The 17,357-nt window shown below is 40.3% G+C and overlaps 1 protein-coding gene across 9 annotated transcripts in view; it reads right to left on the bottom strand.

Moving 5' to 3' along the window:
* Positions 1-17,357, bottom strand: part of atp2b2 (ATPase plasma membrane Ca2+ transporting 2) — a 488,858-nt gene that overhangs the window by 162,783 nt on the left and 308,718 nt on the right. For all 9 annotated transcript variants that reach the window (XM_034166183.1, XM_034166192.1, XM_034166187.1 and 6 more), the window contains one exon: positions 3,383-3,583. In XM_034166183.1, the coding sequence (XP_034022074.1) occupies positions 3,383-3,583 (201 nt within the window). The remainder of the gene's footprint in view (positions 1-3,382; positions 3,584-17,357) is intronic.

Here is a 17,357-nt window from a genome sequence, read left to right as displayed (position 1 = left end):
GAACGAGATCACAGTTCGCAACCGATACCCGTTACCTCTGTTACATTCAGTGTTCAAGCCCTTGCATGGAGCCCAAATTTTCACAAAACTGGATCTTAGGAATGCTTATCACCTGGTTCGGATCTTTTGCATTTCCATTGTCCGTTCATTTACGCCCCCTGTTGTAGGTCCGTGTCACTACACTTTCCCAACACAAGTGAGGAAAACCACCAACACACCCATGACAACTCTGAAGGAGATATAGGCTTTTGTTACTCTGACTAGAGATACTTCGGATAATGCAACCTTTGTCTGATGCACCATCAGTTACACAGCATAACAGTGGAGGTGAACAGAAAAGGATATTAAAACAAGAAAACAGATCAAATATAGGGTCAAATCTCTCTTGTGCCTTCTGGCAACTGTATCTGAAATTTTACCTCTTCTTTTTCAGAAAATCTTTCGCTGTTTTATTCCACCATGAAGTTGTCACTGGTGATGGAACTGACAAACGTTGTACTATGGACCATTTATCACAGAAGTCTAAAAGGTCTTCAGAATTGTCTAGACATCTTGGTGGTTGTCTTGGTTTTTGAGAGCTACCTAGTACCATACTGCTTTTACTTCTTAAGACAGATTAAGTGACTTGGACTGTTCATGTATCCATCCCCTGACTTGTTTAAAGACAGCTTAAAGAAAACCGGGTGTAAAACTGAAGCTTTACCTTTAAATTAATTCTCATTTTGTTTCAAATTACTTATTGCCTCTAAAAATGAAGGGACCACAGTAAATGTGTGATTAAAAGTGTACAAAATGGCTGTAATTCCAAAATGACTAATGTGATATTTTTGTTAAAACCCCATTGATTAAAGCTAAATGTATACACATAGAATATCTTGATTGTTTCATTTCAACTGCACTGTGGTAGCGTAGAGAGTCAACAATGTAAAAATTGTGTCTCTGTCCAAATACTTATGGCCCTCACTTATGGACCTGATGATGTGTCCACTGCTTCATGGTCTACTTTGAACACAATAAAGATTTGGATTGGAAACTGCTGCTCATTATACCTGACAAATCACTAACCAGCTAAATACAAAACATATACAGTAGTGTTCAGAATAATAGTAGTGCTATGTGACTAAAAAGATTAGTCCAGGTTTTGAGTATATTTCTTATTGTTACATGGGAAACAAGGTACCAGTAGATTCAGTAGATTCTCACAAATCCAACAAGACCAAGCATTCATGATATGTACACTCTTAAGGCTATGAAATTGGTCTATTAGTAAAAAAAGTAGAAAAGGGGGTGTTCACAATAATAGTAGTGTGGCATGCAGTCAGTGAATTTGTCAATTTTGTGGAACAAACAGGTGTGAATCAGGTGTCCCCTATTTAAGGATGAAGCCAGCACCTCTTGAACATGCTTTTCTCTTTGAAAGCCTGAGGAAAATGGGACGTTTAAGACATTGTTCAGAAGAACAGCGTAGTTTGATTAAAAAGTTGATTAGAGAGGGGAAACTTATAGGCTGTTCATCTACAATGATCTCCAATGCTTTAAAATGGACAAAAAAAACAGAGACGCATGGAAGAAAACAGAAAACAACCATCAAAATGGATAGAAGAATAACCAGAATGGCAAAGGCTCACCCATTGATCAGCTCCAGGATGATCAAAGACAGTCTGGAGTTACCTGTAAGTGCTGTGACAGTTAGAAGACACCTGTGTGAAGCTAATTTATTTGCAAGAATCCCCCGCAAAGTCCCTCTGTTAAATAAAAGACATGTGCAGAAGAGGTTACAATTTGCCAAAGAACACATCAACTGGCCTAAAGAGAAATGGAGGAATATTTTGTGGACTGATGAGAGTAAAATTGTTCTTTTTGGGTCCAAGGGCCGCAGACAGTTTGTGAGACGACCCCCAAACTCTGAATTCAAGCCACAGTTCAAAGTGAAGACAGTGAAGCATGGTGGTGCAAGCATCATGATATGGGCATGTTTCTCCTACTATGGTGTTGGGCCTATATATCGCATACCAGGTATCATGGATCAGTTTGGATATGTCAGAATACTTGAAGAGGTCATGTTGCCTTATGCTGAAGAGGGCATGCCCTTAAAATGGGTGTTTCAACAAGACAATGACCCCAAGCACACTAGTAAACGAGCAAAATCTTGGTTCCAAACCAACAAAATTAATGCCTCGCAGATTTGAAGAAATCATGAAAAACTGTGGTTATACAACTTAATACTAGTTTAGTGATTCACAGGATTGCTAAAAAAGCAGTTTGAACATAATAGTTTTGAGTTTGTAGTGTCAACAGCAGATGCTACTATTATTGTGAACACCCCCTTTTCTACTTTTTTTTTTTTACTAACAGCCCAATGTCATAGCCTTAAGAGTGTGCATATCATGAATGCTTGGTCTTGTTGAATTTGTGAGAATCTACTGAATCTACTGGTACCGTGTTTCCCATGTAACAATAAGAAATATACTCAAAACCTGGATTAATCTTTTTAGTCACATAGCACTACTATTATTCTGAACACTACTGTACTTATCAATCCCTTCATTCATTTTCTATACCCGCTTACCCAAGTTAAGGGTAACGGGGGTATGGGGATGCCTGTCCCAGCAGTCATGGGGCATGAGGCAGGGTACAACCTAGACAGGACAAATGTATACTTATGAATATGTTAATTAACGGACTATGTGAGGGAGCTGGTGGCAGATCTGTGCTGCTCTGGCTATTTAAACCAGGTAAAAACAAAAACTACCCTCCATAGCAGGGTAACTGAATTCCACTGCTGTGAGAATGCTGCGAGCAGTGACTGATGCCGCTGACTCAGTACCTCATTATGGTTTCTGTCTTCATTTCTGTCGCCAAGTGCTTGCTCACAGGGGGTCATTTTGACCATTGCGGTTTTTCCGTAATTATTGTATGGCTTTGCCTTACAATATAAAGTGCCTTGGGGCAACTGTTTGTTGTGATTTGGCGCTATACAAAATAAAATTGATTTGATTTGATTTCCTCTTCCACCACTCACAGGGCTGATGTATGGGTACAGAGTCCTTAAGGTTATTTCTACACTCAACACTTCATTAACCTCTCAAATAGCTTTCATACACGCATTCAACTGTGCACACAAACACACAAATGATGGTCAGTGCATTACCTGCAAAGTGCAACCTCCTTTACCAATTAACAGCGTGCATGCACGCGTGGGAGGACACGTCAACGAGTGTCAGTAAAACATGATGTCAACGTAATTACAGCTACTTGCTGACTTCAGCAATACCAGGTACAGCAGCGATAACTGTAGGCGCTGCTAGACTTGTGCTTGTACATGTCTGTCTGTGAATTCTGCATCCACGTGTGTAAACAAATGACAAAGAACGGCACTCACACTCGCCACCGCTCTCTCCGGGAGGATGGTAGAAGGAGAGGCCCAGGGAGATCAGAGCTGCGATCTCCAGGATGATGAGGGTGACATCCTGCAGAGCTTCCCATACCAGCTGCAGGAAGGTTTTTGGCTTCTTTGGAGGTATCAGGTTTTTCCCATATATTTCTCTTCTCTTGTCTAAATCAGCTTGGGCTCCTGCAAGTCCTGAGAGGAGAAAGAAAAAATAGTAAGGAAGAAATGGGATTTTAGATTCATTGGCAGTACAAATATCTCATAAGAGAGTAATGATCATCCATTTTCTGAATTTATTGCAGAGGGTTTATATTACTTATGTACCTTAAGATCAAAAATTATAATTAAAAACTAAAAGGCAGACACCCTTTGATCAACTCACTGCTTTCAAATGTCACAGCAATCAATTCATATAACACCTGTGGGACCTTTCATTTGTGCTCACCATATGAAATAAATATTCTTTTGTCATACAAACCCAAATCAGAAAGTGGAATGTGATCTGTGTTTGTCTAAAACATCAGTGTACTTGCCTGCATAAATAGTGCCATCACAGAAGTGTAAAGTTAACTTTATAAAAGGCACTGACACAAACATACCGTGGCAGACCCTGGCTTTTGGACTTGTTACTGATAATAGTCTGGATCAGGGGTGGGCAACTTGTTCCAGAAAGGGCTGAGAGAGTGCAGGTTTTCTTTGCAGCCATGGACTCAACCAGGTGATTTCACTGATTAACTGATTCTATCTGCTCAAAGCGATATTAATCAGTGAAATCACCTGGTGGAGTCAATGGCCGCAAAGAAAACCTGCACCCCCTTGGCCCTTTCTGGAACAAGTTGCCCACCCCTGGTCTGGATGGTCCTTTTCATCATTGGTATGAAGCACACAGCATCAATGTCTTTCAAGAATTTAAAAAAAAAATCTGGAATACTGATTTTGACCACAATGTGTGGAGGTCCAGCCCAGAAGCCTCCAATCCCAGAGAAGGTGACACCATTTCTGGACAAGATTAACATAAGGCTTATTTTTTTGCACAGTAAAGTCTTAAGTGGCATTTGTGTATGTAACTCCATAATATAGTGTTTCCCAAAGTAATCCCTCATCCATATGGTTATATCAGCTATTGAGTGAAGAATCCCGGTGCAGTGCATTCTGAGACTGAACATCATGGATATTCAGCTTATGCTTGTGCCCCTGCCCTTTATGATCTGAAATTCTTCAAGATCCCTTGACTCATTTAATGATATTATAATTATATAATTATATAATGATATTATATGCCAGGCCTTCCCATCTTTCCTTGGGAAATGTTTTTAAACATTTTGACAATGTTCTCACACATTTCTTGACAAACTGGAGATTCTCTGTCATTGCCACTTGAAGACTCAGCCTTTTGTGGATATTACATTCGTACCAAACCATGATTGCAACTGCCTGTTGGAAATAAAATCATTATTTAATTTGTGGTGAAGTTAATTAATAATCCTTCAATAGAAAGTGGTAATGAACCTTTTTTTAATGAATGCTGCTCTTCAGCCATGTAGACTATTGTTCTCTCTCTCATGCAACATTCCAACACAAAACATTTCTAATTACTAGTTTGAGTCATGGTGGGCCATGACTGTGTTCCTTATATAATTCTGCTTCAGAGATGAGGGCTTGAGGCTTTCACTTAATCCAGCTCTGCATACACCACAGAATGTCATATATAAATATCACCCTTTCCTTTATCTTATTAAAAATAATAAAAAAAAAATCTCATTAAGACTTGGGTACTAGTTTTAATAGAGTGGAGAAAATTATATTCAAGAAAGCACTGCAAAAAAGTAATTAAATACAGCAAGCAAAACAGGAATTTCATGATTGAAATTACTAACATGACTCCTAATTAGGAAAAAGTCCCCAAAAAACATTGACTGAATGTGGCTGCAATAGAGCCACTGAGTTCATTTTTATTAGATACACTAAAAATGGACCATTACAGTAGTGTTGCAGATCTTGCCAATTTAATAATAGCACTGCCCAAAGGAGGGCAGACACAATTCTGACTTTCAAGCCCCCTTTAAAAAATGATGCTAATAAGAAAACTATTTCACAGTGTTTAAGAACTCGAAGAACCTGTTCATTTGTATTTCATTACCTGCAGCAGTGAGATTACACTACAATCCTGCACACTGTAGCTATAACTACACAAGTTCAAACAGACTAACACAAACAATATAACTTAATCAATGCACTAAAATTTCAAAACACAACCAAACAAACAGTGCACAATTCCAGGCACAATAAATTGGTAAACCTAATTCTTCAAACTATAACAAGTAATTTTATTATTTTTGCTTTTTAAGTCACTCGGGAGGAGCTCGGAGTCGAGCCGCTGCTCCTCCATGTCGAAAGGAGCCAGCTGAGGTGGCTCGGGCATCTTTTCCGGATGCCCCCTGGATGCCTTGTTGGAGAGGTGTTCCGGGCACGTCCCATCGGGAGGAGGCCCCGGGGAAGACCCAGGACACGCTGGAGGGACTATGTCTCTCAGCTGGCTTGGGAACGCCTCGGGGTTCCCCCGGAGGAGCTGGGGGAGGTGTGTGTGGATCGGGAGGTCTGGGCGGCTTTGCTTGAGCTGCTGCCCCCGCGACCCGACTCCGGATAAGCAGAAGAAAATGGATGGATGGATAGATGCTTTTTAAAGCCAACTAAGGTACCAAGTAATTTAATATTATCAGGACAATTATTCCAAATGTCAACACCTTTAACAGAAACACAATGACTTTTTACAGTAGTTCAGATCTTTAAGTTCTCAAATAACAATGTTCCTCTCAAACTGTAACTGGAGTCCCTCATTTTAAACAGATCCTGGACATGTTGAGGCAAAAGTTTATTTTTTAACTTTATACATAATTTGTGTAGTGATGCAATCAACCAAGTCCCAGAATTTTAAAATTTGTAATCAGGCAACTAATGGATTCATTGGCTCACGATATGGTTTGTTACTGGTAATTCTTATAGCTTTCTTTTGCAGCAAAAATACTGGATTAGTATTAGTTTCATAAGTGTTTCCCCAAACCTCAACACAGTATGTCATATACACAGGAAATTTTGATGAGTAAAATTTACTCTGCTGGGATAGCATTTGATCCCAGTCCAAATAAAGTGAATTATACTCTATCACAGAGCTAAATACACTCAAAACAGTGTAAAATCAACTCTTATTGGAGTAAAACCACGTGCATTGACCAGATGGTGTGGCAGACCGAACGGTCCTCCGTCAGCCCCGCCTTCACTGCACTTACGTCATCAGCCACGGTTCACTGATAATCACCTCATTTCTGCTTAAAACTGCACTCCAGTCATCATCTATCTCAGCGACATATCTGAAGCTTTTGTACAACAACCAACAACCCTGTCTGCATAAATTCAGCATTATTTCATAATAACAGACAGAGGAAGCGATCAGAGCGGCACGGCTGCGCAAGCTGTTAGCTGATGCGTTCACTGCGCGTCTGACATTTCAACACATTACTCGTTTCTGCTTAAAACTGAGTTTAGAATGATTCAAGAGGTTTTTCCTTGTCATCTGATGGTTAATAATCCCATTAATCCATTTGATAGCTTTGGGTGGAGAGACTCTGTGTCACATTGGCAGCTGAGCTCCAACATGACACATGCACAGTGGAGGCAGGGCACACCAATGTTTAGGGTAGAGGTGGGCGGATCGATCCTAATATCGATAATATTGAACGATCCTCGTGTAAAAAGATTGATACTCAAGCTTTTTTTTTCTCTCCCGCACGCACTGACTGCTGCGCACGCAGATTCATCAAAGTCTCTGTCTGTAAGAGCAGCGCTGTCCTGTGTCATACAACACAGAGCAGCGCACCCTTGTATTGTGGTTTGTCAGCCCTCTACCTCAGGAGATTTTGTTTTAAGTTATGTTGAGTGATATTTTTTAAACAAAAATGCTGATTGTGATAATAAAGTATTTTGTTGTCAGGTACAATGTTTTGTGAAATTCTATCCTAGGTCTTTTAGATCCTTTGGACCTATGAAGCTTAAATATGAAAAAGTATCGTTATTGGTATCGGTGATACTGAGCCTGTATTTACTTGGTATCGGATCAATACCAAAATTCCCGGTATCGCCCACCTCTAGTTTAGGAGGTGGACCATTCAGTCTGCAACAACTGTCAAGCTGATTCACTCTATCCGGTTGTTAAGTGTGATGTAACGCATCGTGATTTTCAACTTCTGGCTCCAAACAAAAAAGGCGCGCTGTCATTAACATTGAGAACTGTACTGATACGCTCTGATCAGGCTGCACTGAAACCACTGCACATGGACAACAGCACTAACATCACAACATAAAACTCTTTGTATATTGTGCCTAAAACTCTCCTGGATATATTAACTGGGTTTTTAGATGTTATGCAGGAGTGGTGGCCAAGTGGTTAATGCGCTTGGTTTCAGTTCAGAAGGCTCCGGGTTCAAATGCCACCCCTGCCACATTTCTCCATGTAACGTGGAGTTGCGTCAGGAAGGGCATCCAGCGTAAAAAACCTGTGCCAATTCAACATGTAGATCCACCTTGGATTTGCTGTGGCGACGCCGAGTGCAAACAAGGGAGCAGCCGAAGGAACTTACTATTGCGTTTGTTTTATGTAAAAATGCCAGAAGCTCAGGTCGTTTCTCTGTTATTTTCGATGGGAGTTGCTGTGAGCCGCGATCGCTTCCTGTTCATGTCATTTGGGGGGAAACTGGAGTTTGCACTTTAATGTCCTGTTTAATGTTCTTTACAACACTGTTTGTCCTCTTTGTTCCAGAGTAATGTACATGAGATGTCTGAAATTCGGTTTGTGTTTATTAAATTCCACGCAGGTTAAACGCAGCAGACACGGATCATTGGTAATATTTGTTTTAGCAAGTTTTCATGGTCTCATGGATGCAGTCTCTTATTAACATGACGAAAAGCATAAAAAAATACATTTTAGTAGTACAGTGGAACCCTGATTTACGAGTTTAATTTGTTCCGTGACCAAGCTCGTACGCCAGTCTGCTCATATTTCAAACGAATTTACCCCATTGAAAATAACTAAAATAATTTTAATCCATTCCAGCCTTGCAAAAGATCCCAAAATCACTCTACATTATGAAAAAAAAAAAATTATTAACAGACATGTATATTTTACCTGTGCATAATAACATATATAAAGTAAAAGAAAAAAGGTTTATTAAGTGTTCTTACCTTAGAAACAGACAAGTGCGGTTAACGGAGGCGGAGAAGGGAGGCACGGAGATTTGCACACACTGTAAACACAAACTAAACTTAAACTGTAGATCCTTAAAAGGATCATACAGATGTAATTTTAATTGCAAACTTGCAGGTCTTTGGACCCGGAAACAGATTTATCACGTGATGCGTTACGTCAGAGCTTAACAACCAGATGATAGAGTGTAATTTACTGTATTTAGACTGGGATCAAATGCTATCCCAGCAGAGTAAATTTACTCAGCAAAATTTCCTGTGTGTGGAACAATTTTTTGATTTAACATAATTAATATGTTATGTATGTTTTATGGACCTACTTTTCTGTTACCTGTCTGTTTACCACACAGTGAAGCAGTCTCTCTTTCCCTCTGCCTCACAACTGCAGACATTACCATGGCATTATGTCATGCATAGTGCGTCACTGGGTCTCCCAGGAGTAGCCCTGGATTACAACTGATTGCAACATCACTGGATGGCACAAGCTCACAAGAGATGCACATGCCATAATCATAAATATCTGCAGAAAATAATGCACAATCCGCATCAGAATGTCAGTCCGGAGCAAGTAGAACAAAGAAAGAGGCTGACTGAGCTGCTGTGTGGAAGCAAAAATAGACAGAGAAAAAAATATACAGTAGAGACAAAAGAATTGAAAAGCAACAGAGGACAGATAGAGGGCAGGCTGAAAGAGAACAATTCCCAGATCCTGCGTAGGAGAATGCCCTGGTTATAAATAGATCAGTCTATAAATAGTCTCATTATCCAGTCTGTTTTAATTGTCTCTGTGAGAGGACATAGCATGCACTCTCATTGATCTCCACAGCACAACAGTGTGTCCCTGTGTGTCTACGCGTGCATGTTGAGCATGGCTCCGTGAGTCGTGACTGTCTGCTGCACATACTTTGTTGTTTGGTGTGTGCCTGGAATAACACCGGCCGAGGGTGCCTGCGGTTGCTTGCACTACCTACCATAAAACCGGAGCTCATACTGTATAATCAGGCCTCAGCCAGTTCCAGTTGGTTAGACACTCACAGGCATGCTGCACGTGCACACACAAACATGGTTTTGATGCAAGTGTAATGCAATTCTCTTTTTTTTTTTTGTGCAAGTCTGCATGAAATCTAGCATTTGCTTAAATTGTGACCCAAAACTGCATTTGCAGCCCCCCCCACACACACACACACACTGTGCATATGTCAATCATCAGCAGTCAAAATGCAGGAGAGCTAGTTATAGAGTGCAATTTCAGCACTCTGCATAAAGTTAGCAATCAGTCCATGTTTAATACAGCTGGTTTCTACTATGTAATTGGTGCAGCTGTAGCAGACTGCGCTTTGCTTCAGGATGAAATTCAGCCTTGCTAAATGTTTTATCTCTACTCTCCCAGCAGCAAGAAGGGAGCTGAGCTGGAATCAGTCTGCTTAATCAGTCAATACTTATTGGTTCCTGGAAAATCCTGTGTCGACATTATCATCGCTACCGCTATCACTGAATGCTGATTACAGCGAAACAAAGCAGATTTATTTTTATCAAGAGGTTTCACCTCTAGGCAGCACAGTGGCTTAGTGGTTAGCACTGTTGCCTTACAGCAAGAAGGTCATGGGATCGATTCCCATGGCCATTCTGTGTGGAGTTTGCGTGTGTTCCCTCCCGATGGTCCGGCTTCCTCCCACATCCAAAGACATACAAGTTAGGTGGAGTGGAAACTTTAAATTGCCTGTAGGTGTGGGTGTGAATGTGTTGGTGTGTCTACATGTGGCCCTGTGATAGACTGCCGTCCTGCCCCATGACTGCTGGGATAGGTTCCAGCCCCCCGTGACCCTTAATTGGAATAAGCGGATGTAGAAATTGGATGGTTTCACTTCTGACTGTGTGTGTGAGCAGGAATACTTTCAAACTTTGTTTATTGCCACAAACCTAGTGGAATATTCAGAATAAATTGTTAAATATGGTCTGAATTCAGGATTTTAAAGCACAGTTTTGTACAAATTAACATACTGATCTGACAGATTCCAACCTGTCAGTCATACACATCCAATGACTGGCTATGGAAATATATATATGTATATATATATATATATATATATATACAGAAGAAGAAGAAGAATGGAATGGAATGAAAATCTTTAGAAAATTGAAGTCTTTTAGAAAACTAAAGAAAATTGCAATTACTCAGGTGTCTTAATGTCATGCATTCATAGACATTATTATTAGACAAGTACTGCTGTTCCATCTCCCTGCGACCTCATCCTGGATAAGCGATTGAAGATGTACAGTATGTATGTTTTTCCATCTAACAGATTCTAAAAGTGCGTTACAATGATGCCTCACATTTACTTGCCCAACCAAGACTGGTACCCACTGGGACAATGCTGATTAAGTGTATTGTTCAAGGACATGGACAGGAAGCAAGAGTGAGATTCAATCCCAGGTCTACATATTGTGAGGCCACTTTCTTATCCAGTAAAGTAGCTGCTCTACATTACTGATATAATTACTGTTACAGAGGTCTCAAACTGATCCCAGAAAGGGCCAAGAGGGTGCAGGTTTTCTTTGCAACCACCCACTCCACCAGATGATTTCACTGATTAACATCACTTTGAGCAGATGGAATCAGTTAATCAGTGAAATCACCTGCCCCAGTGTACTAAACCATCATCTCCCCCAGTGTACTAGAACTCTAAAACATTGCAGCTGTGTTTAGTTATGCCCACTTGCTACCTCTTTTTATCATAAAGAGCTCAATGTTTTAGAGTGTAAATGATCTGCCAACTGGACAGTTTCAGAGAAAGCTGCTTTACCATCAGCATCATTGCTCCGAAGCAGTACACGTGCCCGCAAACAAATAAGGTATATAACCCATATAATTTTCATTTTGCTGTATAATTCCAGCACATATATCTACCGAGTCTGAGTCAGTCCTTTTGGCATTTTGACGTTAAGGGAAACAAGGATAGCTGAAATATGTTACTTGAGCTATATCAGTATCTGTAGCTCAGTTGGCACCAAAGCTGTTCACACAGCAGAAAACCTCTGGCTCAGTACCAGCCTGCTTCCTTATATTTCAGTGCAATATGCTTACACTATTTTAGGATGCTGCAATATTGTATTAATTTATATTTAACAAAAATTAACAAAGTTCACTTGGCAAAGAAAAAGGTTTTGATTTAACCAATTTAATTTACCTGCAATCAAAAATCCATCACATTAACTTCTAATATTTAAGTTCTGATTTGTTTTTTTGTTATTTTTTTAGTACATAAACTTAAAAAAGAGATAATCTGTTATGTTGATTATTTTGAGTGCTGCCCATTTGTTTGGTTCCAGTGTAATTCAGCAAACTGAGAAATGGAGCAAAATATGATTTAAAAATCAACGTTGACAAATGACACCAATGTAAAAACATCCTGTTTCCAGACAGACAAGGCGGAGACATAGAGAGAGATGCTTTGCTTTCTCTGTATCAAGAGGAAAATGGTATTGATTTTTTTTAATCCCCCATCACACAAAACATGATGGCATATTTGAGCAGTTTGGCTTTTTTATTATTGTTGTTGTTAGTGGCTAAAAATAGATCACCATGGAAACACTCTGAACCTTAGAGAACATATGACTGTATATATACGGTTGAGTGTGAGTGTGTGTGTGTGTGTGTGTGTGTGTGTGTGTGTGTGTGTGTGTGTGTGTGTGTGTGTGTGTGTGTGTGTGTGTGTGTGTGTGTGTGTGTGTGTGTGTGTGTGTGTGTGAGGATCATCGTGGGTAGAGGACCTGTTTAGTGAGGACCATTTTGGAAAGTGAGGACGTTTAGGCTGGTCCTCTCCTCTGAAAGTGATTCTACAAAATCTGAGGTGACAGCTTGACTTAGAGAGACATCTAGAGATTAAATGCAGTATCAGTTTATTTCTAAGCACATTGAAAAAAGAGATTAGTTGAACCAACTTAAATTGTTTCAATTGGTAACATCTAAATAAATTAAGTTTGAACTTAAGTCTGTAAGTTAGTTGATCCAACTTACTAACTTAAGCTCAAACAACACAATTCATTCAGGTGTTACCAACTGAAAAAACTTTTTAAATTGGTTCTTTTTTCAGTGTATAGCAAAAAGGGTGATCCTCGTTCCCAATGGACATTTTCCCAGACCTCACTTTGGTGCCCGTACAGGAAGGGGTGTGTGTGTGTGTGTGTGTGTGTGTAAAAACAATATCCAAAGAGGCCATGATCTCTAAATGTTCTTGTAAAATGAGCATGCCATAAGAACAGAAAAATATTTTTTATGATTAGTTAAAGAAAAAGATTAATTAAAATGTGGAAGGATTAAAAAAAGGGGTTTTTTTTGGGGGGGGGGGGGGGGGGTGATATATTTGTTGTCTGAACATGTTTTCTCCCTATAAAAATACCTTGTGCCAAAGTGTCCAAAACAAGTAACCATGAAAATCATCATAACGATGACACAAACTAGTAATGCCCACCGCAAGTAGCAAATCCACACCTATGATGTGAATACTCCGTTTGCATCAGTTTAACGGAGTGGAAAATGACATGGGGAAAAAAGAGACAGTGTTGAAGCGTGACTCACAGAGCACAGGAGAGTGACAAAGCGAATGGGAGACTGCAATCGAGAAACAGAGTAGGCTGGATGTAGAGTAATTCTATGAATAATAACCCATCAGTGGCTAAAAGATGAGTAATTATCATGCTCCTATTAGAAGATGGTGTGATGGAGAAATGTGTCAGAGCATCCTTCAGCGTGACCTTCATGATAATGACACCATTTTATACCATTAAAAAGATGCTTGCAACTGCATGTACCAAAGACGAAGATAGTACAAAATGTTCAATGCAATGATGTTGCATAAGATTATTTAAAAAGAAAAGATGCTTGGAGGGAAATTATGCAGAAATGCAGTGAGAGTGTGCTGGCTGGGGTATGAAAAGCTTCAGAGAAAATGTGAAGATGCCCATCAACACATGAAACCAGACGCCTCTTCAAAAAATAAATAATAGAAATCTTGACTCATCCTAAAAAGGAAAAGAGGCGACACATCCTGTGCTGTAAATAAAACAGCTTATCTTTACTCTACTGTGTTACAATGCTTTGATATTTTGATAACACACAATTTCCCTGTAATTTGATGATATTATATATTTTATTTGATATATAGTTAGAAAAATAGCTTTTATGCCAACCTAATTTTTTACTCTTTTTAATCAATGTAATTGTGGTGAGAATGAATTCAGCATGTAAGGAAATGTATAAACAACACTTCTTTGTGTCTGGATGTCATCGTCTATCTATAAAGCAAGAAATGTCTGTGTGTGGGTATTTGGCTGGCATATCAGCGTCAGATCAACCTTAGCTTTCAGATATGGTTTGCGCATGGCACGATGATGTGCATCTTTTATTATGTAAGATTTTGGGATTCATGTTTAAAACCTTTAATTCCACATTAAACATTTATTTTGACATTGTACCATTAGTAATTCCAAGATGGTGTCCTCCGTGGCATCTTTGTCCTGCACAACCTCCGTTTGTAAACCGATTTCCGTCAGAATTTGTTTCTATGTTCCGTTTATTTTGTCAAATAAAATCACTTACATATATATACGAGGTCTGTTAGAAAACTATCCGACCTTTTTATTTTTTTAAAAAACTATATGGATTTGAATCATGTGCGCTTGCATCAGCCAAGCTTGAACCTTCGTGCACATGCGTGAGTTTTTTCATGCCTGTCGGTTGTGTCATTCGCCTGTGAGCACGCTTTGAGTGAGCAGTGGTCCACCCTCCTCGTCGGATTTTTATTGTGAGGAAAATGTCTGAGGGATTTGGAGCTTTGCTGCATCAAATTTTTCCAGAAACTGAGAGACAGCCAGGTGGAAACCATTCGGAAGATTCAGACGGCTTTCAGGGACAATTCTATGGGGATCACACAGATTATGAAAAGACGTGCAGAGGAATTCGCGCGTCAGGATGGAGCCGCTCATGGTGTGGGACAAAAAGCAACGCCGTGATGAAGCCTCACAGGACATGTTGTGGCATGTCCAGCTCGTCCACAATTTCTCGGATAGTCACACGACTGAAAAGCCACCTGAATCTTCCGAATGGTGCAAGAGCTGGGCATGTTACAACATGTCCTGTGAGACAAACACGGAGGTGCTTTTGTCTCGCGCCATTAGCGGCTCGTGGCAAATTCCTCCACACGTCTTTTCATGACAAAAACTCCTGTAACAGTGGAATGTGCCGAAAAAGTGGTATCTCCACATCTTGTGTCATTTCTGTAGTAGTCAGACGACGTCCCGGATCAACACAGCATTCAGTTTGGAAATGGTCTGGTCATTTCAGCCTGTCGATCGCCGCTTGGAGTGCGGCGCGCCCTCCGCCATTGTGCGCCGTCTTTAAACCGGTTGTAACACTCCTTAATCTGTGTGATCCCCATAGAATCGTCCCTGAAAGCCGTCTGAATCTTCCAAATGGTTTCCAACTGGCTGTCTCTCACAGTTTCTCCAAATCGTTCAGACATTTTCCTCACAATAAAAATCCGACGAGGAGGGTGGACCACTGCTCACTCAAAGTGTGCTCACAGGCGAATGACGCAACCGACAGGCGGGAAAAAAACTCACGCATGCGCACGAAGGTTCAAGCTTGGCTGATGCAAGTGCACATGATTCAAATCCATATAGTTTTTTTAAAAAATAAAAAGGTCGGATAGTTTTCTAACAAACCTCGTATATAGCTGCAATACTACGCGCGTTCTGATTGGCTGATTATTTTTCATTTAAATTTTCATTTATTAATTTATTTGAACGGGACAATGCATATTAATAAACAGAAAACAAGTACTGTAAATATGCTGGATTTAGCTCAAGGCTATTTTCCATCCACAGTCCCATGTGGTAAAAATACCACTAACACAAAACATACATGACCCATACAAAGGAATACAATATAATACAATACAACATAACACATTACAAGACAAACACTACAATAAACAAATTAACATGACAATACAAACGAGATAACACAAAATCAACACTACTGCTAAAGTGCCTAAATGATAAAGTGCTGATCATAATCAAAAAAAGAAAATATTTTACACACTCCTCTGTACCCTCTTCTTCATCTAAGATCTCAACTAATGTTGACAGTTTTGCTGACCAAGGAGCCATTTTTTAAGTCCCCTCTTAAGGGCCCTGTCCCACTGGCGTTTAGGAGGATTTGCAGATGGAATGCGCACAAAAGTGGCCCACATCCGCCAAACAACCGCAATAACCGTGTAACATTCCTGTATGAGTCGGCCGCCATCCGAACACGTCCGTGATCATCCGCAGAGGCACACATGTCCGCAGCCAGGATTTTTGAGCAGCTCAAAAATCCTGATGCGGATGAGATCCGCATCACTGCCTGAACACATACTGAAGACATACGCAGGACATACACAACCAACGCGCCACATATCCCCTGTCATCCGCTGATATCCGCAACCGACGGGTTGGCGCGGCTTGGCAGCGAACTTGGACAGCGTGCAAAACAGATATGACGCGTGCCCAGCACGGCCACATCACGGTCGCAAATGGTATGTTGCGCATGCAGACAGAGTGGGCACGGATGAAGCGAGTGCATCACGGCCGCTGTGCCATGATGCGGTCGCCTTCGCTTCTGTTCCCTGTTATATCCTCTATATCTTCCTCATGTATTCGCTGATCCACCCCGGGACATTTGTCATTTCCGCCCACCTTTGTTGCGGACGCTCAGCTTTTGTCTCCTCATTTCATGTGCAAATCCTCCTAAACGCCAATGAGACAGGGCCCTAAAAAACATACGTGTTGCTTTCTCTAACTATAATTTGTAGAGTGTTCCAACTGGAACAACCCTTGATAGAAAGCACATTTTGTGCAAATGTGGACTGTCGAAACTGTACCAAACAATCCCCCCGCACTGTGGACCGAGTACTAGTCTCACTATTCATTTTTTAAATAAATTCATTAAGAGGTGGTGGGGCAAGCCCATTCAGTACCCGATACACCAGACAATTATTTTTAAAATTTTTTTTAATTTTCAAAATTAAAAAATTGGCTGTTCGATTGGCTTTAGTGCAGTGACACTTGCAAAGGACCATGTAGTGAAACAGTATTCAATATGAGAAAATATCATACAGTGGAGGTAGGACTTTGCTACCGCAATTGTGATGAATCGTCTAATTTGTTAATAATTTTGTAAATTAAATTTTATTGTGTTTGAGACCTTTTTAATGTGTTTCTTGAAAGTGAGGTTGGCAACTCAGCCACATGGGGTGTGCAACTCAGCCACATGGGGTGTGCAGCCAGTACATTCTGAGTGCCGGCCCCAAGCCTGGATAAATGAGGAGGGTTGCGTCAGGAAGTTTTGGTTTCACAGATCTGACAACTTGCTTCTGATGGATTGTTTGTTGCTATGACGCAACTCTGAACTTCACATGGTTGTATACATTTCTTTTATTTCTGTTTAGCACTCTTCTGGTTATTAATTGTATCTACTCTGAACGTTATTTAACAACAGTCCTGTTGTGAATCGCTAGTAGTTAGCATTCGCTAGTGGTTAGCATTCACTAGGTTGACCTCTCCCCTCTCCGTTGTTACTTTTTATAGCTGTTTCTTTTTTACCTGTTTAATACTTCTGTTTGTTTTCAGTTGAACTGCTGTGAATTTTAAGTAATTATTTTACTCCTGT

This window comes from Thalassophryne amazonica, chromosome 3 (genome assembly GCF_902500255.1).
Source record: "Thalassophryne amazonica chromosome 3, fThaAma1.1, whole genome shotgun sequence".
NCBI classification, from domain to species: Eukaryota; Metazoa; Chordata; class Actinopteri; order Batrachoidiformes; family Batrachoididae; genus Thalassophryne; species Thalassophryne amazonica.
This window is presented reverse-complemented; position numbering and strand designations above follow the sequence as displayed.